The following is a 23,873-nucleotide window of genomic DNA, read 5'->3' on the forward strand; positions in this document are numbered from 1 at the left end:
AGCATCTTGGGCGAGGGGGCTTAGGGTCTCATCCTCATCAAGGACACATGGTGTATCAGTCCTGAGGCAGTGGAATGTGTTTGGGCCTGGGTTAGTGACATAGAGATGCTGTGGAGAGCTGTCGTCAGCTGGCTGGGGCTGAATGAATTCAGACCTCTATGGAACAAGAGAGTGAGACACAGGTGTGTCATCAGTGACCTAGAACAGCTAGCTCAGACACACACAAGCAAACACACATGCTTTTTTTTAACACCACAATGAAATAAAAACACACGTGCACGCACACAAAAAATATTACTCTTACATCAATGACCTTGGATGGAGGGAAACACCAAATTGCATTAATGAATTAACAGGAAATATTAATCTTAGATTAATGGATATTCCAAAAAGATAAATTTGACAATTTTCTTGTCACAAAGATGCTGATCATTAATAACAGATGTTGCTATTCCCTTGTCATAATCCTGTATTGATACTCCATATTTAGGGCTTCATGCTTGAAGCTTCAGTATGAATCAAATGGGGTGAACAGACATCTGACATATTGTAATCCAAATAGTGTAAAGTCAGGGGAAATGATCCAGCTAGCGCTGTAGTAGACTAGAGAACACTGTTCACTACCTCATAGTAAGCTGTTTAGAATCTGTCACGAATAGAATAGTATAGGGGTCACTTAACCAAAAGATGAATGATAGTGTATGGTATGATAGCTGACACAATAACTATGTAGATAAGGTAGTGGGTGATAGAACGTTAGATGATGCATATCTACGTAGGTCAACATGTCTATGAAGGGAGGGGGGAAGCAGCGATTGGTGTATGTGTGTGTGTAGAGCTCAGGTGTGTGTGTTGGTAATGTTCATCAGGGAGCCAACAGTAACTGTTCAGAGGATCTCATGTGGAATTTTCTCTGCTCATGGTCCCTGGGCCAGTCGTTGGAGAGGCTGCCACCCAGTGGCCGTACCAGCTCTCAGCAGGCCAGTAAAGGGATGGGCTCCAGTCAGAGGCATAGTTGATTTATGCATCAGATCAGTACCAACTGTTACCGGTTCCACTTAGGTGACCCAAAACAAACCCACTGAAAAAATGTCCAGTAATGCACTGTGGCAGCTGGGAGGCTGTAATCACTAACTGATATGTTCGCTGACAATTGGTCTTGTAGCTTACTGGTAAGCTGTTTCAGAGAGGTTGTCAGAAAGTAGATGAAGTGCTGCTGGTGAGTGCAGACAGGCATGATTACAGAGTACACATTCTTTGACCTTTCCCAAGACCTTCCCCTTGAAACAGGATGGAGCCTGCCCTGACATCAGGCCAATACGTTGTCCTTCACCTTGTCTTCACTTTCAGTACAATACCAGAAAACATTCAGTCTGAGGACAATAGCAGGTTTTGGCCATGTGTCATATACAGCCAAAACGTTGCCCACTATGACCCAATTATGTTTTGGGGAAATTATTTAGACTTGAAATATTTTCAACACTGACATGAAGTTGACAGGAAATAAGACTAGTCACGCTTTTCAGCTTACCTTATCTAGCTTATCTATTTATTCAACCATGAAAAACGGACATTTCAGTTAAACGCAGACCTTTCTTGGGGATGATGATAAGACACTGATGAATTCTAGCAGTGCAAATGATGAGCTTGTGGCAGCACAGACAGCCTCCAACCTTTAAAACCATTCCAAAGATAAAAGGTTACGGACCAAGACGCTCCTGGTCTTTCCTCCAGAAACATAGTGCAATGGTTTTTTCTTCTTCAGTTTGATCAAATCAGTATTTTGGGGTGGAGTGGGGGTAGTGACATCACCAGAAGAGCTGGAGGACATGTTTGAAAAAAAAAATCAGGTGGTTGACAAAATACTCTCGTCATTTAGGGATAATCCCAACAATGATCGTATTAACAGTAATAAACAAAGAAACATGATCCAGTAGAAATAAATATCACAAGTCCTTGTGGATTGAATGAACATGTAAGATAATTCTCAATAACAAAAGATCAAAAAAATAACTAAAGTGTCGATATAACATTAAACCAAACAAAGCTAGGAAATCCCAAAACCATGGAAGCCCTCTACAATTAACACTTAAAAAGGCATGTCTGCATATCTAACGAAGTTGGGTTTGCGTTGAATATGATACTTCTCAATATACAAAAATCATTTCGCAAACACTACCGTTCTCCAAAGCAATATTGTTTCATCTATGATAATAATTTTACTTTTAGAAAAAAGTATAGATCTAACCAAGAGATATAATAGAAAATGGCAGCCAAGGTGAAGATACCTTTTAATTTGTGAGGACAACGTGACATTAAGGACGGTCGTGTTGTGGTAGTGAAACTGCCCTTGTGTTTTATTGTTACTTTGCGTCACGTTGTGGTGGGAATTGTGTCATCATGCTGTGTGTGTGTTCTTGTGGTTCCCCTACATTGTGTTGTCATACCATGCTTCTGTGGAGTGACACTGTGTAGCTGCTATGTGGTGGGACCGGCATAACAAAGGTAAGGTTGGTGTGCTCAACGTTCACCGAGTGAGTGATATTCTTGGGGGCTGCTAAGCCCACTTACGGCAGAAAAATTCCACTCGGTATCCATTACTCTGAAGTCTCAGTTTCTCACATGCTGCAATCATTTTTGACTACTGTGCAACCAACCATTTCCACAGAGTATACCCATGCAAGTGACGCAGGAAGTAGGCTTGTCGTTTTTGCACTTTTCTAGGCTTTTTAAATAGTCTTCAATCGTCAAAAATGCCATAAAAGGCATCTGGCAGAAGTAGTTCCATCCACAAAGCGTAATATATAACTGGGTTTCAATTAATTTGATGATATCTGTTGGCCCATGTAAAAGACCAGGGACATGAACACGGAAGTAGGACGTAAGAACGAGTCACTTGCATGGCGTATTACAGAAAAACAGGATGCAGTGCTTGAAAAATGTAACAATAAATGATTTCCTTTTTCATTGCCAAAGTAGAGTTAAAGTTCAACGGAAATAAAACAGCATTCACATCCACATTTTGCTTGTTAAGCTTAAGGTAATCTCAGTGAGACAGTGGGTTTCCACGACGACAAGGATGACAGACAGGTAGTGTTCTCTTTCAGGCTGTGGTGAAGGAGTCAGGAATCAAGGGGTTCAGAGGGAGAGCAGTGAAGCAGAGAGGATAGGTACAGTATAGAGGCCCATAAGCCAGGGTGAGAAAGAACAAGAACAAAGCGCAGGAGAGAGAAACAGTGATGGAGAGTGATAAACGGAGGCTGGAGTTAGCAGGAGCAGCCTCCTTCGCTGACGGGCTGTTCTGGGGTCTTCTCCAACTTTATGTCAATCACTGGAGAAGGAGGGGTTAAGGACCAACTCGGAGGTCAGACAGGAACACATGAAGTCCTTTCAAGCACTTCCCATCTTCTCAATAGGTTTACAAGCTAGCCAATAGGTGTCTAAATGTTTGAGTACAATCTGTAAGCATTTATATCTACTATTGCCACTGAAAAACATTTGTAGTTATACACACAAGTGTGTCTGCGTAGAGTAAGGATACTGTCTTCTCTGCTCTTGTCCTGTGTGCTCTCCATGCCAGGGAGGGCAGCAGCCACGCGTCGGAACAGCTGCAGGAAAGAGAGAACAGACGTCATCTGTCAGTCAGACCAGTCCAGCCATCCTACCCTGACATCCACAGAGGCGCCAGGGCAGCTCTTTGGGATTCCGGTCTTCTTAAAACATCGTCATTGGAAGCATTAAAACAGGCAAACTGTAAGGTTCACCTGTCCAGAGGCTGACGCCATAAGAAATGAGACCCCATAGAATCTGTACACCTTGAATTTGAGTGTGTTTGATAGGTCAATCATCTGATTCTAATCAGCAAATCAGAGCTCATTCTTTTAACTTACAGTTGGTTTGAACAGGGGAAACGGCTCGCTTTATTCATGTTTACTTGCCTGAGGGTTTGAATAAAGGCCTCTTTCATAAATTATCTGTGCCTTCCACACAAACCTACTGTAGAGCTCACAAAGCTCAATGCTCACGATACAATCCAGACTGATTGAAGCTTTGTTCATTCATTGGTTTAAGGTCAGACAGCGGTAATCATATACAGTTCCTCCTAAAAGGAGGTCAAATACCATCCAATAACTGACCCTGCTGGATAGATCATGCAGATAATGCATTAAATAGAATAATTTGATAGTGGTCAGAGAAACCACCTCAAATAAAACCTGGGGTGTGGATCACAAGTCTAAACTCTGTCCCACCCACCAGACCAACTCTGAGCCCACACCTCTACAGGGCAGTGGATGTCTGTCCCAGGGTGCAAAGAACCCTCTGGTCTTTGGTTATTATGACTGACATGAGATTGGTGGGAAAGAGTTCTGAGACAAATCCAATGACCCCATTTAGTGTAAATTCAAGCCAGCGTTCAACACACAGTGATATGCACACACACGTGTGAGAGAAGCTGTCAGAAGAAAGCGTGAGCACGTCACACACATGCTGCGCTCTACCTGTTTGACATTGTAGCCAGTCTTTGCACTTGTTTCAATAAAAAGAACATTCAGCTCTTTGGCTCTCTGTTCCCCTTCCTCTGTGGTTATCTGTCTGTGATGACACACGACAATGGACAAACACGCACCACACGTACACAAACACATGAACGAGAAAGAGATGAACATCATGAAGTGAAGGATGAACATGCCGTGTCTCCTGCTCCTCCTCCTGCAACCTCTGCTCTGTCGAGTGCCCACACAGCTCCTACTTCATCTCAACACCTCAGAGTACCACCTCAGCTCCTGGTTCAATACACCATATAGGATTCAAATGAAAAGCACTTAAATCTAAAATGGTCAATCAATGGGTATTATAGAATGGTGTGCCTGTGCAAGTCACTTCAGAAATTCTAAATGACCTTACATATAAGGATTGGGCTAAACTAAACCTACCCATGCAGCATTACTGTAGCATTTGACCCTTAACCCCTGAACTTTGAACATGATGTGTGACCTTTCGAGGATGAGCCGAGGCAGCAGCAGTAGAAGCATGGACGGAGAGCACGACTCAGTCACAAACTCACCTGCTTGACGTTGTAACCTGCTTTAGCACTAGTCTCAATAAACATTACATTTAGCTCTTTGGCCTTCCTCTCACCCTCTTCAATAGCAACTTGCCTGTGGTAGGTAGATAAGAGGGTTAAACATGAACAGCATACAGTCAGCTCATTTAGAATCTAAAACCAATAATACAAAACAGCAGGACAGCAGTCAATACAGTAAACATGGGAATAGAAATTCAAAGCAGTTGTTTTAAGGCAAAAGCATTGGGGGTTATAGTGGCAAACCATGTGTTAAAATAAAAAGGAGCGGTTTGCCTGTCACAATTGTTTGAACACACAAATGGATAAGACTTGCTATGATCGGTTGAATCTATGAATAATTCTCATACATCTAGGTCATGCTAAACTGGAAAGAGTCTCTGTGTGGTCTATTCAACTCCAGACAGATCCGTCTCTAGATGGCCTGTATCAAGGGAAGAGGTTTGACCCCTTGTTGTGGCCAACAAGTCCCTGGTCAGCTGTACCTAGAGGACAGTGTTTCCCACTCAACACAGCAGGGCCTAAAGGTCTGTCTTAAAAATAAAAAAACGCTCTACAGTTAGTCAGTGGATACAGTAGTATGCTCTAATGTAGAGAGCCCTCCAGGACCTGGGGCCTCATCTAGAAAATGTTGCACATGTACAAAATATGCCCTAAAATACACATGCGCCAGATCTCACGCAAAAGATGGCATTTATAAAAACTGAACGTGAGAATGTGCTTATCCTCCTGCAAACTTTACACCATGAGTACACAGTTTCTACTGGTTGAAGTAATGCATTGCAAGAAGGAGCAGGAATATATGATATATAATATATGATGACACATTAATAACAAAACAGGTGGCTGAATATACTGTAATAAGAAGAGCCTAAATCCATTTATTTTAGCTTTGCATTCTAAAATAATTACAGGTCCACAACTTGCAATTGCTTTCGTCTTTCAGAAACGGTCAGACTATAGCAAATGTCACGACAAAATAAAACATTCTATCAACATCTCCAAAGACACTTGAACAAGTTGGCCATTGCTATTTCCTTTAGAGGCCATCTTGGCCTAATTCCTATACTTCCACAGTGTACAGCAAATAAGGGCGTTATCGTCACCATAGAAGGTGAATGAAGTGCGTTTTTTGTCTGATTTATAATGGGAAACATGCGCATGCATGTACAGCACGCGTCTAGTTTAGAAATCTCTACATTTTCGTGCGCAAAGATATTTAGTGTAAAATTGACTCAACTGTTATGAGGCCCCTGGTCTGAAGAGCTCTACAGGCTTACTGACACTACACTGACTTTAGCCTTCAGTTATTATGTCACTCACACCTTTTGTCTGCAAGGTCCGTCTTGTTTCCCACCAGCATGATGATGACATCACTTCCTCTCTCCGTTCTGACATCATCAATCCATTTTGTGGTTTGCTGGAAAGAGTTGACATCTGATACAGGAGGGAGAGAGGGAGGAGAGAATAAATGTTAATCTCCATTCAGGTTGTGACAAGTACGGACTTGTGGTGATGAGCAGAACGACAGACAGTAACAAATATACAGAGAATGTGACAAGCTCATTACACAAAGTAAATCCAGCTCCCATTTCCTATCCAGATGTAAGAGCCAAATAGGTTAAATTGTACATCTTTGTTTCAAATTCATAATGAATCTGTTGTGTGTTTGCTATTAATCCCGTCAAGTGTGTGTAGCCCCCTCTACAGGCTGATGGAGAATACAGTTAAAAGCTACAGACTCCAAGGCCTACTGGTAGAGACTGGAATGGCAGCTCAGTGTTTTGACAATACCAGACAATCCTTACTGTGCCATTTGTTTTTTTTAGTTTGAATTATTAGAATTTGTGTTGTTAGTTCTCTTTATATTTTGTAACCAGAAGAAAAATGTATTATTTTTCAACTTGAAATCAAACTCTGGACATTGGATTTGCATGAGTCAATACTAACATTTCACCACTCAATTGTGGCGAAAGGATTAGGATGATAATTGTTTTGGGACAATTAAATTGGATAATTGAGCCACTACACCCTCCATCCATCTAGGCTACTATGTTATTTATCCATATCCTTGTATTCTGCCTGTGTTTATCCCATAGACCAGGGGTACTCAACTCATTCCCTACGGCGGTCCTGAGCCTGCTGTTTTTCTGTTCTACCTGATAATTAATTGCACCCACCTGGTGTCCCAGGGCTAAATCAGTCCCTGATTACAGGGGAACAATTAAAACAAGCAGTGGAGCTGGCTTCAAAGTCCAGAGTTGAGTTTGAGGGCCATAGACTGTATATATGTATTTAACTGTCTATCCTCTATCCAGCTGGAAGTGGTGTCTGTTTTTCTATAGTGACAGTCAGACTTCCTCCCCGGAGAACCAGTTAAATAGATGTCTATTGATTTTCCTCTAGCCCTGCTGCAGCTCCATGTCTGCTTTTATCTCCCCCTAATGGCCAATCATCTAACAGACACATTGTAGGAGAGAGACGTTAAAATTGAGTGAAAACTGAACATTGTTATTTCATGTCGGGCAAAATAGGCCACTGAAGCAACCTCAACGCTGCCGATACCAATTATTTCTAACAAAACGAATAAGACACTTCATTGTTTTGTATATGGGTGACAAACATAAGTCATGGTTGCCATGGCCAAAAAAAAGAAGAGTCCAGAAAAATAAAGATAGGGAAGGATTGAAAAGAAATGTGATTGCTCTGTTGGAAAAAAACAAGAAATCACCAAGGAAACTACTAAACTATTGACAAATTTAACTGCTTTTTACTATAAACAGATTTCACCAACTAATTTTTACTACTGGAAGCTATTTTGTCTGTAGCCTAATATTTTAATTGGGTTGTATGTATGCTACCGAATGCTTTGTCATTCTGGTATCAATGAACAAACTAATACTTGTCGATTTAATACTGAAACATTCACAGACTACAATCACGCAAAAAGCAGACCAAATAAAGAAGAAGTGGACACATACAAAAAAAGAGGGGGAGGAAAACATCACAAACATGAAGGGGACAAAAGGCATCAGGTACAGGGAAAAAAGGAGAATGGAAAAAACAGAAAAGGGACTTGAGCCAGCAGCAAAAAATGAGGTCATCTTTTTTGTTTTGATTGGTATCCTTCCATCACTTTTCCATCAGAAGGGACCGCACTCACTTGTGATGTCATAGACTACCACGGCCACGGTGGAGTCTCGTATGTAGCTAGGGATCAGACTCCGGAAGCGCTCCTGGCCGGCTGTGTCCCAAAGCTGCAGCCTCACCTGAGCAGCACGTTAGCACCAGCACACAGGGAGAGAAGGAGAAGGAGAGAGGGGCAAGAGGAAGAGGTGGTGGTAAGAGAGGGGAGAACTGGATGAGGGTTGAGGGGGGGGGCGGGGCACGCACGCACGTCGAGTGGGCGGGGCGCGGAGGGGAGTACCTACTTGTGATGTCGTATACTACGACAGCGGCGGCGGAGTCTCGGATATAACTGGGGATGAGGCTACGGAAACGCTCCTGCCCAGCCGTATCCCACAGCTGCAACCTGATCTGTGGCGGATGGGAGGAAAAATAAAATAAAATGGAAAAGGAAAGGATGAAAAGTAGATGAGAAAAGGAAAACATGAGGTAAAAGAAACCAAAAATAAAGAAATAAAACAAATCAACTTCTGAAGGAGAGAAAAGGAGAGAGAGTAAGAGAGAACGAGAGAGAGAGAAAGAGGGCTGCATGCATGGAGTGTGTGACCATAGGAGGAGTGGTGAGGGCCAAGGGAATCATGGGTACTAGGCCTCATTTCTGAAAGGTTCTTCTCTCGTTCACGCTAGATATTGAATTTCAGCACGAGAATGAACCGAATATGAACAGATGGGAAAAAGGGAAGAAAATAATGATAGAGTTTGTCTGGAGGAGAGAAAGCTAGCAGGAAGGAAGAGGCAGGATCCAATCCCAGCCCAGGACAGGGCGGCTCTCCGGCTTCTTTAAGGCGCTAGTGTGTGTGCTGTGTGTGTGTGTGTGTGTGTGTGTGTGTGTGTGTGTGTGTGTGTGTGTGTGTGTGTGTGTGTGTATGAACCTGGGCCAGGACAAAACACAGTTAGAGCAGGCAGTCAGGTCACAGGATACCCAGCATCCCCAAAGTCCCAGAAACCACTATTGGCAAAAATGCAGTAAAGACTCAGACCTGTGTGATTGAGTGGGGGTGCGTACATACCAGTGAATGGGTAAATCTTTACATTTCAAAAAGAGACATTTTCTAAATCACTATAACATTACTCAGCAAAAGTAACACCAGAGTCATGACTAACACACTCACTTAAATATTCTCTCATTCAGCATAACATCCCAATCAGCACATTACCACTTTATGGACTATGACAATTTCAACAGAGATTGATTTAAAAAGGAGAAAGTAAAACTTACTGTTCGGTCTTCGAGGTACATGGTTTTTGACAGGAAATCTATTCCTATTGTGGCCTGGAAACGAGAAAGAATGAAAAGAATGAGAACATTTCTGACAATGATGGTAGATTGATAAGGCTTCAGTACTGTAGTTAGACTAAACTGAAATGAAGGAACAAACAGATTGTCTAGTCGAGACCAGCACTAACAGACCTAATTCAATTGGCTAATCATAAAGACAGACTAGCTGAATCAAGTGTGTTAGTGTTGGTCTGGAGCAAAAGTCTGCCCACCCTGTTGTAGGACCAGGACTAGGGTTAGGCATTGAGATCAACAGCGTAGTAAACCTAGCCCTGACTACCATAATCCAGACTCAATGGTGTCTGTGTGGTCTAGCCTCACCTGGTAGGTGTTGTCGAAGCTGTCGTACATGAACCTGGTAATCAATGAGGTCTTCCCCACTGAAAAACACAAGACACGTGTTAGGACCAACATGGCTACATAAGGACACAGAAGTCCGGATCGCTGTAATTTTCCCCAATTTGATGTATTTTTAGAACTGTCGGTTTCTCAACTTACTGTTGAGTTAGAATACACAAGGTACAATTTTGAAAATTGGTTGTGCATCTGCAGTTTTCCTCTTGATATAAGTCACTTAATGACTAAAATAACATGTGCACGGTATTTGGGATAGTGCCTCATCTCTCACTTCAGGTCTTATTCGGGATAAGCCGTTTACATGCACCTTTGATATCCCGCCTCATGAGTATCCCTGACCATGAATTAACAGAATATTCCTCCTTTAAGTATATTGGTTAAAGGAATAGTAACTGAAATATAAACACTGATGGTAGGCCTATAACTACTCACATGTAGAGTAATACAATATAAACTCACAGAATTATGCATTTCTTGCAGTGAAATTATACAACGAATATTAGCAGAGAACAAACAGGAGTGGAGAAATATAATTTCTTTCAGCATCTCTTGAGAAAACACATTACACACTCGCGTGATCTTTGACACTTATGCAAGCAGACTGTATTTTAACCACAAAATATGCACCCAGGACTAACTGAAGTCTTAACAGAAATAGGTTGTGTCATTTTCTCAACTTTTCATTTCCTTAAAACCAGTCAAACTGATGGCATTTGGACATTTTGCACAGGACCAATCTTTCCAATGTTATTGTGTTTTTTCCCAGGGCCCTAAATGAAACAGACAACTTTACCGGTGTTAACAAGATTAATAATGCATTCATTCTGTTTTACATAAATATTCTGCTGATCACTACTGTATTTAGTCTTCTGGGCAACAAGTTATGACAGAAGAGAAACTACATGCATCAAACTATAGTTGACAAACAAATGTCAGAAATTATAATATGGCCTACCAAATGTCAGAAATTATAAGCAGAAACTTGTGTAAATTAGGGTGAAAGCAGCAAGTAGTAAATTACAGTAGTCTAAATTATGGAATTATTATGGTGGAGCGAAATGGGCAGGTAGCCTACTTTATGAAGTGATTTGTTTGACAAGCAGATGAAAACATCACAACACCCATGAAATGCTTCACTGAGCCTGCGTAGACCGCAACAGTAAAGGGGATAAGATGTTAACATGCCACAGTATCCCGTCTTAGATCAGCCTTTCTCATAACCGGGATACAAGCTTCTTCAGGGTTATTGTAAACGGGATATGATGTTTATGTGCATCAACTCAAAAACAGAGTACTTAAGTATCCCGAATAATAACAGGATATTGGTGTGCATGTAAATGTGGTCACTGACAGTCACTCAATTAGTCTAGCCAGCCATAGTAACTTTTAGTATTCATGGCCGAATAACCGACCAGGCACATGAAGGGGCCCTGACCTCCAGTGGGCCTCATTTATTTTGTTAATCACTTTTCTCAGATATCATATTAACATGGCATATGTTAAAGGGAAAATGTGGAGAATTGCAGGAAATTAGCTGCACCACTGCACCAAAAAAAAAGCTCTGTAAAGCAAACATATTTGTTTACCTTTTGTTTATAAAATACTTTTTCTGCTAACAGATCCCTCTAGGTATGAAATGATAGTGCTGAGTTAATGCGAGTTAACGTGTAGCAGCTAATTGTTTCGCTAATAGGCTATGGGTCTGAATTAAGCGACAACAGCAAAGATAAGGGCTGGGGCCATTTTTACTTGTTTCTGCTGTTCTCTGAATAGCATTTGAGAGTTTTTAAAATTGTATAGAAATGCAGTAAATGACCCACTCAGGACAAAACTAAAACTCAGTCCCTGGCTATGGCCCTGATTAGTCTTGAAGAGTAAGTAACACCAGTAGTGCTGGCAGAACAGACACAGTACTACACACCTCACCAGATCAGCGTTTAGTGAGTCATTTCACATAGCTAACATAAGACATGTTCTAGCCTGATTTGGTCCTGCAATTCTCCAAACTCAGCAACTCCTCAGACAACTTGCTGAGGTACACCATCTGTTTTCTGGCCAAAGCCCACAGCTCACCACTACCTTATGACTTGACTCCACCAACCAAGAGGCCTGGAGTAAGAGTCCATGAGGAGCCGTCTGCCGAGTCTACACTTTAAGGGAGAGATCAGTAAAAAATGCCATACAAAATCCTGAAGGGTTTTTGAATTGACTTAAGAAAAAGAACTCCAAGGAATGCTGGGAGATTCTCAGTGCCGACCCAGACAACGTCCTGGCATTTAAAACATACTTGATTTTCAAAATGTTGCATACTATTAAACATTCTATTTTTGCATACTGAGAATGCATTGTGTGGGAATGCATTGTTTCCCGCCATTTGTTGATTTTGGTAGCGCATCCCCATATCTAACTGATCAGCTGTTGTCAAAGCCGAAATGAGTATGACATCCGGGCATTTAAAAGTATAAAAAAATATTTTTGCATACTCAAAAACAGCCAAGTACAGTGTGTACAAAAAAATAATAATTAGGAACACCTGCCCTTTCCATGACAGTTTTCACCTGGTCAGTCTATTGATGTCAATTAACCTGGATCTCTGCCACCAACACTCCCTCTCACTGTTTCTCCCTCGCCCTGCACTGGCATGTGACAACACCTCAAGGGAAATTAGGGCGGGATTAAAACGGAGAAAAAAAATAAAAAAGTAATTTTGTTTCATTGCTCCAGTCTACCACATGCACAAGTATTAATTTCCAATACAACCTTCCCCTCCCTGTACGTCTCACCCAACCCCTCTATCATACTACCACTGTTGCTCATGGCTGGTCAGGCCTCAACTCATGGATCCTGAGCAGAGCTCTCCATAACACAGCAGTGTTCAGAAAGACAGTGCACACAGGTCTCTAAGCAATCTGTACCATCGATCAATAGAGGTATCTACACACACACGAATGTGTGCCAGATTTGGGGTCAGAGGGAGCGATCTAGAGGCCTTATGCCATCTTCTCTCACTCCATTCTCTTCATCTCAATGTAATTGGCATGACATTGTCTTACATTACTTCTCTTTGTGACGAGCCAAATACCAAACTCTTTTCAATAATCCATTCCTCAGTCAATATGCCTAATCTCGTTCTGCCTGATTCTCTTCCTGATAGCAAACAGCCAATCAAAATGGGCATCAATGGAAGTTAAATACAGACAGACTTGAAGAGGTGACCTCTTAAAATATGACAATGAGTGGTCCCATGGCTGCTTTTTTCTGTGGGCAGAGCAATGAAACTGAAAACTACTCCTTGAATGCAAGAGAATGGAGCGGCTCTCACGCCATTGAGTGTACATAGATGAAAAGCAGGACATGTGACACCAATCCCCAGCATTGGTTAAGTATGTAAGGGAAGATAAGAGTGACATTCTTGTGACAGGAATGCCAGATGGCAAAGGTTCCCAATTACAGTAAATCATTCTGTGGAGCCACTAACGCTGACCAGTGTATGAAAATGCCATGATTTGACAGAATACCTTGCAGCTGCCAAAGGGAGAAATGGAGGGAGAGAGGCAGAGAAAACAAAATGGCTGGATTCCTAATCTAGCTTTGTTTTTTTTTTTGTTTTTTTTTACAGCTTTCCCCATAGCCCATATTAAAACAAATTGGTCGCATACACATATTTAGATGTTTCACAGGTGTAGCGAAATGTTTGTTCCTAGCTAGTAATACATGTCAATAAAAACACGCAAATCTCCCCCTCAAAGGAAGGAATTAATAAATGTTAGAACGAGCAATGTCAGAGTCCGGGATATAAATATATATGTAGGTGTGTATAAACATTATGGGCAGTATATGAATAGTAAAGGTGTGTACAGCAGTAGTTCTATAGAATAGGCCTTGACTAGAATACAGTAGATACACAGAGTAGAAAACATTAAGAACACCTGCTCTTTTCATGACCGACTGAGGTGAAAGCTATGATCCCTTATTGGTGTCACCTGTTAAATTCACTTCAAATCAGGGTAGAAGGATTTTTAAGCCTTGAGACATGATTGTATGTGTGCCATTCAGAGGGTGAATGGGCAAGACAATATTTAAGTGCCTTTGATCGGGGTATGGTAGTATGTGCCAGGCGCACCAGTTTCTGTCAAGAACTGCTGAGTTTCACACTCAACAGTTTCCTGTTTGTATCAAGAATGGTCCACCACCCAAAGGACATCCAGCCAACTTGACAACTGCGGGAAGTATTAGAGTCCACGTTGGCCAGCATCCCTGTGGAACGCTATCGACACCTTGTAGAGTCCATGCCCCGACGAATTGAGGCTGTTCTGAGGGCAAAAGCAACTCAATAATGGGAAGGTGTTCTTAATGTTTGGTACATAGTGTACGATGCACGTATGGGCATTCAGCTAAGCCGGTTGACTAAAGTTCAGGGCAGGGAACTGGCCAGAGGCCGGCTAGCAGTGACTGTAACAGTCTGATGGCCTGGAGTTGCTGTACCAGGCGATGATACAGCTCAACGGGATGCTCTCAATGGTGTATTTGTAGAAGTCCATGAAGGTTTTAGGGACCAAGCCGAATTTCTTCAGCCTCCTTGTGCCTTCCTCACCATCTGTGGTACTCCCTAAAATTAGAAGGTAGGACTTGACCCATTCCATGCCCCACATCTACCATTCCTGAGAGAAAAACCATAACCTAGTTTGAGTTCAGGACTGCCCCCTTCCCCATTTTTCTGGGCGGAGGGGTCAGTGCTGCTTGGGAGGAGGGTATGCACTACGCAGGGCAGATCAGCTGGTATTGAGAGAGAGCCCACCCAAAGACTGAGAGGACTAGACAGCTGACAGAAGCAGGAAAACATGTCTACTTTAGGAGTCAATATGAATACGATCTACATGTTAGAAGATACTGCTGCAGACAATGACAAGTGACGACATCCACTGTACGCATGCGTGTGCCCTGACTGCCCTGAGGACTTGTTCTACTCAAGCTCAAAGTGTGGTCAGACAAAGCGTGCTTTGGCCAATGTGTATTGTAGTCACGCAAGTCAGTAATGTACATATTTATGTCAATTGAAATTTTGGCCTGATATCTCCACTTCAGGTCTCTTCAATGAGAATAGACTAAGGCGTTATGCAGTTGGGAAAGTTAAAAAGAATGTTCAATTTAGAGGCCCATCACTTCCTAAGAAAAATAGTATTTGGTCTTTCCTTTAATAAATAGAGGCATGCTTGCATGTCTGCTAGCAAGAGAGCTGTTTGTTTTTAGCATTCTTTTTACTTACCAGGTAAGTTGTCTAAGAGGTGAGAACACTATCAACAACCTAGGAAAGAGTTTCCAGGGAGATGAGTAGTTCAACAAGCCAATTGGATGCTGGGGATGATTAGGTGGCCAGGGTAATACAATGGCCAGGTTGGAAATTGGGAACCAGTCAATAATCTCATAATTATAGGGAAGGTTAGGCCTAACTTGGGAGGATCTGGGTTTAGGACCAGGCCATCCTTTCAAACATGCAAGAAGTAATTACACTGATGAGATCTAATGGCGAAAACACCTGAGAAGTAGTCACTTAAATCTAGACCCATTTTCATACGAGTCTGTGGACACAGTAGTACATGTCAGTCAAAAACATATGAGTGTGAAGTCTGTCGTTTGTGTTCTTCCCAGCAGTGAGGGACTTATACTGACTAGACCTAATGTGTGCACACTCTGATCCAGTGTTCACCTCTCACACCAGTGCAGAAATCCCTGCTTACATAAATAGCTGCGAGGGGTCAGAGGTCAAGCTTCATTCCTCTGGGGCAGAATGCAAAATAAATCACAGCAGTATATTATCCACATTACTCCTCCCTTCCCCCAGTCTCAACAGAAACACATCACACGTTTGTCAGCAGCACAAACAAACACATAAACCTCATTGAAATGTAGCATGGGTTCTGGTTAGAGGGGGATGTTTGTTGCTGACAGTGGTATATAGGATATACTATTTTATAGCCTTGACTACATTGAAAGGAACTGATTGACTTCCAGCCCACCTCCATACCATCCCACCCCCTCAGCAGTGCTGAGATCAGGCCGGTCACCCAGGCATCATTCCAGTCCTTGGCTGTTTCTCAATGCAGTAATGTTATATGATATATCCATCATACCACTGTATTTGCATCCTAAACCCCACTCTTTCCAGTTCAATTGGATCTTTCTCTTTGTGTCTCAACGAAGAACTGTGATTGAAACAGTGATCCCATCCAATAACTAGAGGTCAGAGAAATCAACTAAAGTTGGACAGAGAAGGAAAAACCACAGGCCTCAAATCAGGGTGGTTCTGTCTGCAATCTATGTTGTAGGACAGTTGGGTTACAGGTATCGCTGATCCATCCAGCACAATAGCTCAACTGGTTGTCAGAATCAGAGAGACAGATGGTTTCATAAGAACTTCTTGTTTTTTTAAGAGAAACAGAATTGCAGGAACATAAATCTGTTGAACTGTACAATATGAAGTCCCCACGAGAGAAGACAGTGCTGGCTGGCACGCATGAGTTTATAAATCAACCTTATAACGTTAGCAAAAAGACATTAATAAAGATTGGCAAAGCTTCCACGCATTGATACTGATGCTATGGTTTGACGTACAATGCAACATATTTCTTGACACAGAGGCTATCTTTGGCCAGAGTAACATTAGCACCGAAAACTTGACAACTGCTCTGAACTACACCAAAGACAAATCTGAAATCTCTGACTGTTCAATCAACACCGACCCTAGTTGATCGTGAATCAGATACATCAAACCATAGTATGCCATAGTTATACCAACCTACCATTACGGGTAATATTCCCAGTATACATCTTTTTCTTTGCATATCTTTTTTATATTTTTTCCTAAACGTTAACTTCAAAATACTCTCCTGCAACCCGCCTCACCCAATGTGGTGTGGATCTGCTTTTTTTCTAAAGTATTTTTCTTTACTTCTGAACCGGAATCCCCCAACAGAAGCTAGCCAGCTAACTAGCTACTAGTCAGCTATCCACTGCCAGCAGTAATCAGCTAAACTATAGCTCGGAAAACTAGCCAGAGCATACCGGACCTATTTTCTCTCCTCATCCCCGGATTCCTATCGCAAGCTCTGAACCTTTTCACCCGGATCATCGCAGCGAGCTAGCTGCAATCCGAGTGGCTACTCCTGGCTAACATCTAGCCCATGCTAGGCCCTCTCCCGGGTAGCTGAAGAGGTCCATCAGCCGCTCCGGGGCTACAATACCTATTTTCCCCGGATTCCTTTTACTGCCGGTAGGGAGCTCCTTCACGACTGGACTACCGACGTAATCTGCCCTAGGGGGTTATTCAACTGGCTCCTACCTCGCGACGTCCCCTGAATGCCCATCTGCTAGCCTGCTAGCTGTCTCGAGCATATTGGACTGTTAGCTGATGAGATCCATCTGCCAATTTTTTGGGCCACTATACCCATTTTGCCAATTGGACTGGACCTCTTTGATACACGGAACCCTACTAATCCATCACGACTGGTCTACCGCGTAACCGCACGAGGAGGCTATAACAGACTTCCTCCGTCGCGACATCCCTAAAAGACCCTTCTGCTAACTTGCTAGCCCCGGCCTGCTAGCTGTCTGAATCGCCGTATGTCCAGCCAGCCTAACTACTCACTGGACCCCTATGATCACTCGGCTACGCATGCCCCTCCCTAATGTCAATATGCCTTGTCCATTGCTGTTCTGGTTAGTGATTGTGTTATTGCACTGTAGAGCCTCTAGCCCTGTTCAATATGCCTTAGCCAACCCTTTAGTTCCATCTGCCACACATGCGGTGACATCAGCTTGTTTAAATGTTTCTAGAGACAATATCTCTCTCATCAGCACTCAATGCCTAGGTTTACCTCCAATGTATTCACATCCTACCATACCATTTTCCTACAAGATAGAACTGCAATCTACTGCAGAGATAGCCTGCAGAGTTCTGTCTTACTATCCAGGTCTGTACTAGAGGTTGACCGATTAATCGGAATGGCCGATTAATTAGGGCCGATTTCAAGTTTTCATAACAATCGGTAATCGGCATTTTTGGACACCGATCATGGCCGATTACATTGCACTCCACGAGGAGACTGCATGGCAGGCTGACTACCTGTTATGCGAGTGCAGCAAGGAGCTAAGGTAAGGTGCTAGTTAGCATTAAACGTATCTTATAAAAAACAATCAATCTTAACATAATCACTAGTTAACTACACATGGTTGATGATATTACTAGTTTATCTAGCTTGTCCTGCGTTGCATATAATCGATGCACTGCCTGTTAATTTATCATTGAATCATAGCCTACTTCACCAAACGGGTGATTTAACAAGTGCATTCGCAAAAAAGCACTGTCGTTGCACCAATGTGTACCTAACCATAAACATCAACGCCTTTCTTAAAATCAATACACAAGTATATATTTTTAAACCTGCATATTTAGTTAATATTGCCTGCTAACATGAATTTCTTTTAACTAGGGAAATTGTGTCACTTCTCCTGAGTTCTACGCAACAGAGTCAGGGTATATGCAGCAGTTTGGGCCGCCTGGCTCGAAGCGAAATGTGAAGACTATTTCATTCCTAACAAAGACAGCCAACTTCGCCGAACGAAGGATGATTTAACAAAAGCGCACTTGCGAAAAAAGCATAATCGTTGCACGAATGTACCTAACCATAATAATCAATGCCTTTCTTAAAATCAATACACAGAAGTATATTTTTTTTAACCCTGCATATTTGGTAAAAAAATAAATAATTGTTAGCAGGCAATATTAAACTAGGGAAATTGTGTCACTTCTCTTGCGTTCATTGCACGCAGACTCAGGGTGTAAGCAACAGTTTGGGCCGCCTGGCTTGCTGCGAACTAATTTGCCAGAATTTTACGTAATTATGACATAACATTGAAGGTTGTGCAATGTAACAGCAATATCTAGACTTATCGATGCCACCCGTGAGATAAAATACGGAACGTTTCCGTATTTCACTGAAAGAATAAACGTTTTAATTTTTGAAATTATAGTTTCCGGATTTGACCATATTAATGACCTAAGGCTCGTATTTCTGTGTGTTATTATGTTATAATTAAGTCTATGATTTGATAGAGCAGTCTGACTGAGCGGTGGTAGGCAGCAGCAGGCTCGTAAGCATTCATTCAAACACTTTCGTGCGTTTGCCAGCAGCTCTTCGCAATGCGTCAAGCATTTCGCTGTTTATGACTTCAAGCCTATCAACTCCTGAGATTAGGCTGGTGTAACCGATGTGAAATGGCTAGCTAGTTAGCGGGGTGCACGCTAATAGCGTTTCAAACGTCACTCGCTCTGAGCCTTGAAGTAGTTGTTCCCCTTGCTCTGCAAAGGCCGCGGCTTTTGTGGAGCGATGGGTAACGATGCTTCGAGGGTGGCTGTTGTGGATGTGTTCCTGGTTCGAGCCCAGTTGGGGCGAGGAGAGGGACGGAAGCTATACTGTTACACTGGCAATACTAAAGTGCCTATAAGAACAACCAATAGTCAAAGTTATATGAAATACAAATGGTATAGAGAAATAGTCCTATAATTCCTATAATAACTACAACCTAAAACTTCTTACCTGGGAATATTGAAGACTCATGTTAAAAGGAACCACCAGCTTTCATATGTTCTCATGTTCTGAGCAAGGAACTTAAACGTTAGCATTCTTACATGGCACATATTGCACTTTTACTTTCTTCTCCAACACTTTGTTTTTGCATTATTTAAACCAATTTGAACATGTTTCATAATTTTTTTGAGGCTAAATTGATTTGATTGATGTATTATATTAAGTTAAAATAAGTGTTCATTCAGTATTGTTGTAATTGTCATTATTACAAATAAATATTTTATTTATTTATTATTTATTTTTAAAAATCGGGCCGATTAATCGGTATCGGCGTTGAAAAATCACACTCTGTCGACCTCTAGTCTGTACCCAAAAAATTCGAGCTTCCACTTTTAAAAATCCACCTTTCCAGAAACAAGTCTCTCACCATTGCCGCTTGCTATAGACCACACTCTGCCCCCAGCTGTGCCCTGGACACCATATGTGAATTGATTGCCCCCCATCTATCTTCAGAGCTCATGCTGCTAGGTGACCTAAACTGGGACATGCTTAACACCCCAGCAATCTAAGCTTGATGCCCTCAATCTCACACAAATGATCAATGAACCTACCAGGTACAACCCCAAATCTGTAAACACGGGCACCCTCATAGATATCATCCTAACCAACTTGCCCTCCAAATACAGCTCTGCTGTTTTCAACCAAGATCTCAGCGATCACTGCCGATCACCCATTGCCGTAATGTGTCTGCGGTCAAACGACCACCCCTCATTACTGTCAAACGCTCCCTAAAACACTTCAGCGAGCAGGCCTTTCTAATCGACCTGGCCCGGGTATCCTGGAAGGATATTGACCTCATCCCGTCAGTAGAGGATGCCTGGTTATGCTTTAAAAGTGCCTTCCTCACCATCTTAAATAAGCATGCCCCATTCAAAAAAAATGTAGAACCAGGAACAGATATAGCCCTTGGTTCACTCCAGACCTGACTGCCCTTGACCAACACAAAAACATCCTGTGGCGTACTGCATTAGCATCAAATAGCCCCCGTGATATGCAACTTTCGGGGAAGTTAGGAAAGAACAGGCAGTTAGGAAAGCTAAAACTAGCTTTTCAAACAGAAATTTGCATCCTGTAGCACAAACTCCTAAAAGTTCTGGGACACTGTAAAGTCCATGGAGAATAAGAGCACCTCCTCCCAGCTGCCCACTGCATTGTGGCTACGAAACCCTGTCACCACCGATAAATCCACTATAATTGATCATTTCAATAAGCATTTCTCTACGACTCGCCATGCTTTCCACCTGGCTACCCCAACCCCAGTCAACTACCCTGCACCCCCCACAGCAACTCACCCAAGCCTCCCCCATTTCTCCTTCACCCAAATCCAGATAACTGATGTTCTGAAAGAGCTGCAAAATCTGGACCCCCACAAATCAGCCGGGCTAGACAATCTGGACCCTCTCTTTCTAAAATTATCTCCCGAAATTGTTGCAACCCCTATTACTAGCCTGTTCAACCTCTTTCGTATCGTCTGAGATTCCCAAAGATTGGAAAGCTGCCGCGATCATCCCCCTCTTCAAAGGGGGAGACACTCTAGACCCAAACTGCTACAGACCTATATCTATCCTACCCTGCCTTTCTAAGGTCTTCGAAATCCAAGTTAACAAACAGATTACCGACTATTTCGAATCCCACCGTACCGTCTCTGCTATGTAATCTGGTTTCAGAGCTGGTCATGGGTGCACCTCAGCCACGCTCAAGGTCCTAAACGATATCATAACCGCCATCGATAAGAGACATTACTGTGCAGCCGTATTCATCGACCTGGCCAAGGCTTTCGACTCTGTCAATCACCACATTCTTATCGGCAGACTCAACAGCCTTGGTTTCTCAAATGACTGCCTCGCCTGCTTCACCAACTACTTCTCTGATAGAGTTCAGTGTGTCTCAGATCGGAGGGCCTGTTGTCCAGACCTCTGGAAGTCTATGGGGGTGCCACAGGGTTCAATTCTCGGGCCGACTCTCTTCTCTGTATACATCAATGATGTTGCTTTTGCTGCTGGTGATTCTCTGATCCACCTCTACGCAGACGACACCATTCTGTCTACTTCTTGCCCTTCTTTGGACACTGTGTTAACTAACCTCCAGACGAGCTTCAATACCATACAACTCTCCTTCCGTGGCCTCCAACTGCTCTTAAATACAAGTAAAACTAAATGCATGCTCTTCAACCGATCGCTGCCCGCACCTGCCTGCCCGTCCGTCCAGCATCACTACTCTGGACGGTTCTGACTTAGAATATGTGGACAACTACAAATACCTAGGTGTCTGGCTAGACTGTAAACTCTCCTTCCAGACTCACATTAAGCATCTCCAATCCAAAATTAAATCTGGAATCGGCTTCCTATTTCACTCATGCTGCCAAACATACCTTCGTAAAACTGACCATCCTACCGATCCTCGACGATGTTATCTACAAATAAGCCTCCAACACTCTACTCAACAAATTGGATGCAGTCTATCACAGTGCCATCCGTTTTGTCACCAAAGCCCCATATACTACCCACCACTGCGACCTGTACGCTCTCGTTGGCTGGCCCTCGCTTCATATTCGTCGCCAAACCCACTGGCTCCAGGTCATCTACAAGTATTTGCTAGGTAAAGCCCCACCTTATCTCAGCTCACTGATCACCATAGCAGCACCCACCCGTAGCGCGCGCTCCAGCAGGTATATCGCACTGGTCACCCCCAAAGCCAATTCCTCCTTTGGCTGCCTTTCCTTCCAGTTCACTGCTGCCAATGACTGGAACGAACTGCAAAAATCACTGAAGCTGGAGACTCATATCTCCCTCAGTAGCTTTAAGCACCAGCTGTCAGAGCAGCTCACAGATCACTGCACCTAGCCCATCTGTAAATAGCCCATCCAACTACCTCATCCCCATACTGTATTTATTTATCTTGCTCATTTGCACCCGAGTATCTCTACTTGCACATTCATCTTCTGCACATCTATCACCCCAGTGTTTAATTGGTATATTGTAATTACTTCGCCACCATGGCCTATTTATCGCCTTACCTCCCATATCTTACCTCATTTGCCCACACTGTACATATACTTTTTCTACTGTACTATTGACTGTATGTTTGTTTATTACATGTGTAACTCTGTGTTGTTGTATGTGTGGAACTGCTTTGCTTTATCTTGGTCAGGTCGCAGTTTAAAATGAGAACTTGTTCTCAACTAGCCTACCTGGTTAAATAAAGGTGAAATAAAAACATATACAGTAGTATGTAGCAGCTGGCTAACTAGTTTTAACGTTAATGATTTTAGTTAACGTCGTTACAACCCGACTACTGACCTGACTGGTTGGGTGAACTAGAAACAACGCGTCTCCCAACAGCTTGCTAGCTTGCTAACTAGCTAGGCTAGTAAGTTTATAGGTCTAAAAAAAATGATATGATAGTTAGCCAGGTAAAGCTGCTAACCATTAACTAACGTTTGCCAGCTAACGGTAGCTAGCAACAAAGTAGCTAACGTTAAACACTTGATATCACTGATCGTAGCTATTTAGATCATTTAAATCGCCATGGTCTCAATATCATGGCAATCGGTGGATATCGATAAAATTAAGGGACTCGCCCATGATGATTGATGAGGGATGGCATTAGCTAGCTAGCCAGTTAATAGCTAAATTAGCAAACTGATGACCACATAACACGCGTTAGTCGTTACCCCACACATTTCAGTGTTCACTTACCGCTCTGTTCGCCAAGAAAGACCAATTTAAATTTCCTTAGAGGGTTTCCGAAGTCTCCTGCCGCGGACATGACTGTAATATTGTTAGGCAGGCAAAGGCAAGTTGTAGACTGTGGCCCACAGTGTGTGGATTTTAAAAAAAACACACTACCCCTTACTTTAGTGAGCTAGCTAAATCCCTACTAGCTAGCCAGCCCAGTTGATAAGTTGAGGGGGGTTGTGCCGTAAGAACTAACTAGCTAACATTAGCAGCAATGCGTCTAAACTGCAATTTCTTGGCTTGACTGGCAGTCGGTGAGTTTATAGCTAAATAACTAACGTTAGCTAGTAGATACTGGCTTCTTGAACACTCCGCTGACTTGTTTGTGACTCGCTGACTAACTACCTCAGCACTCCCACTCCATCGCTGCTAGCTAGTTGTTTCAGAGGATGTTTGTCACGACCTAATATGTTCGACGACTGGCACAAGGCTCCACCAATCCAAAGCGATTGTGGCATTCCGATGCAGTGGTGTAAATTACGGGTGTGTTCGCAAATTCACTCTGGAGTGCCAGAGTGCGCTCTTGGCTTTCGTAAATTCAATGTCAGATTGTGCTTTCATAAATTCAGAGCGTTTCGCTCTCG

The 23,873-nt window shown here is 42.7% G+C and overlaps 1 protein-coding gene across 5 annotated transcripts; it reads right to left on the minus strand.

Moving 5' to 3' along the window:
- Positions 1–1,527: 1,527 nt before the first annotated feature.
- Positions 1,528–23,700, minus strand: LOC120057155 (ras-related protein Rab-6A-like). Of its 5 annotated transcripts, none has more exons than XM_039005623.1 (8): positions 23,251–23,700; positions 9,870–9,928; positions 9,489–9,542; positions 8,515–8,620; positions 6,409–6,520; positions 5,066–5,159; positions 3,542–3,608; positions 1,528–3,331 (listed from the first exon to the last, which is right to left on the minus strand). In XM_039005623.1, the coding sequence occupies exons 1-8, from the start codon at positions 23,318–23,320 to the stop codon at positions 3,267–3,269; spliced, it is 627 nt and encodes a 208-aa protein (XP_038861551.1). In that variant the 5' UTR covers positions 23,321–23,700; the 3' UTR covers positions 1,528–3,266. The 5 variants fall into 5 exon arrangements, 4 of the variants coding, with proteins under 4 accessions (XP_038861551.1, XP_038861550.1, XP_038861549.1 ...); XM_039005622.1 differs by lacking the exon at positions 8,515–8,620 and adding an exon at positions 8,247–8,352 and having other exon boundaries at positions 23,251–23,697; XM_039005621.1 differs by lacking the exon at positions 5,066–5,159 and adding an exon at positions 4,500–4,593 and having other exon boundaries at positions 23,251–23,694.
- Positions 23,701–23,873: the final 173 nt, after the last annotated feature.

Source organism: Salvelinus namaycush, chromosome 12 (genome assembly GCF_016432855.1).
Source record: "Salvelinus namaycush isolate Seneca chromosome 12, SaNama_1.0, whole genome shotgun sequence".
In the NCBI taxonomy this organism is placed as follows: Eukaryota; Metazoa; Chordata; class Actinopteri; order Salmoniformes; family Salmonidae; genus Salvelinus; species Salvelinus namaycush.

Bases quoted from the DNA above. Each gene is read 5' to 3' on its own strand.
- LOC120057155 (XM_039005623.1), bottom strand. From the start codon at position 23,320: ATGTCCGCGGCAGGAGACTTCGGAAACCCTCTAAGGAAATTTAAATTG. The intron at 9,929-23,250 runs GTAAGTGAACAC...TGTGTTTTTCAG, and splicing joins CTTTCTTGGCGAACAGAGCG to TGGGGAAGACCTCATTGATT. The intron at 8,621-9,488 runs GTAAGTTTTACT...CATCCGCCACAG, and splicing joins TGTACCTCGAAGACCGAACA to ATCAGGTTGCAGCTGTGGGA.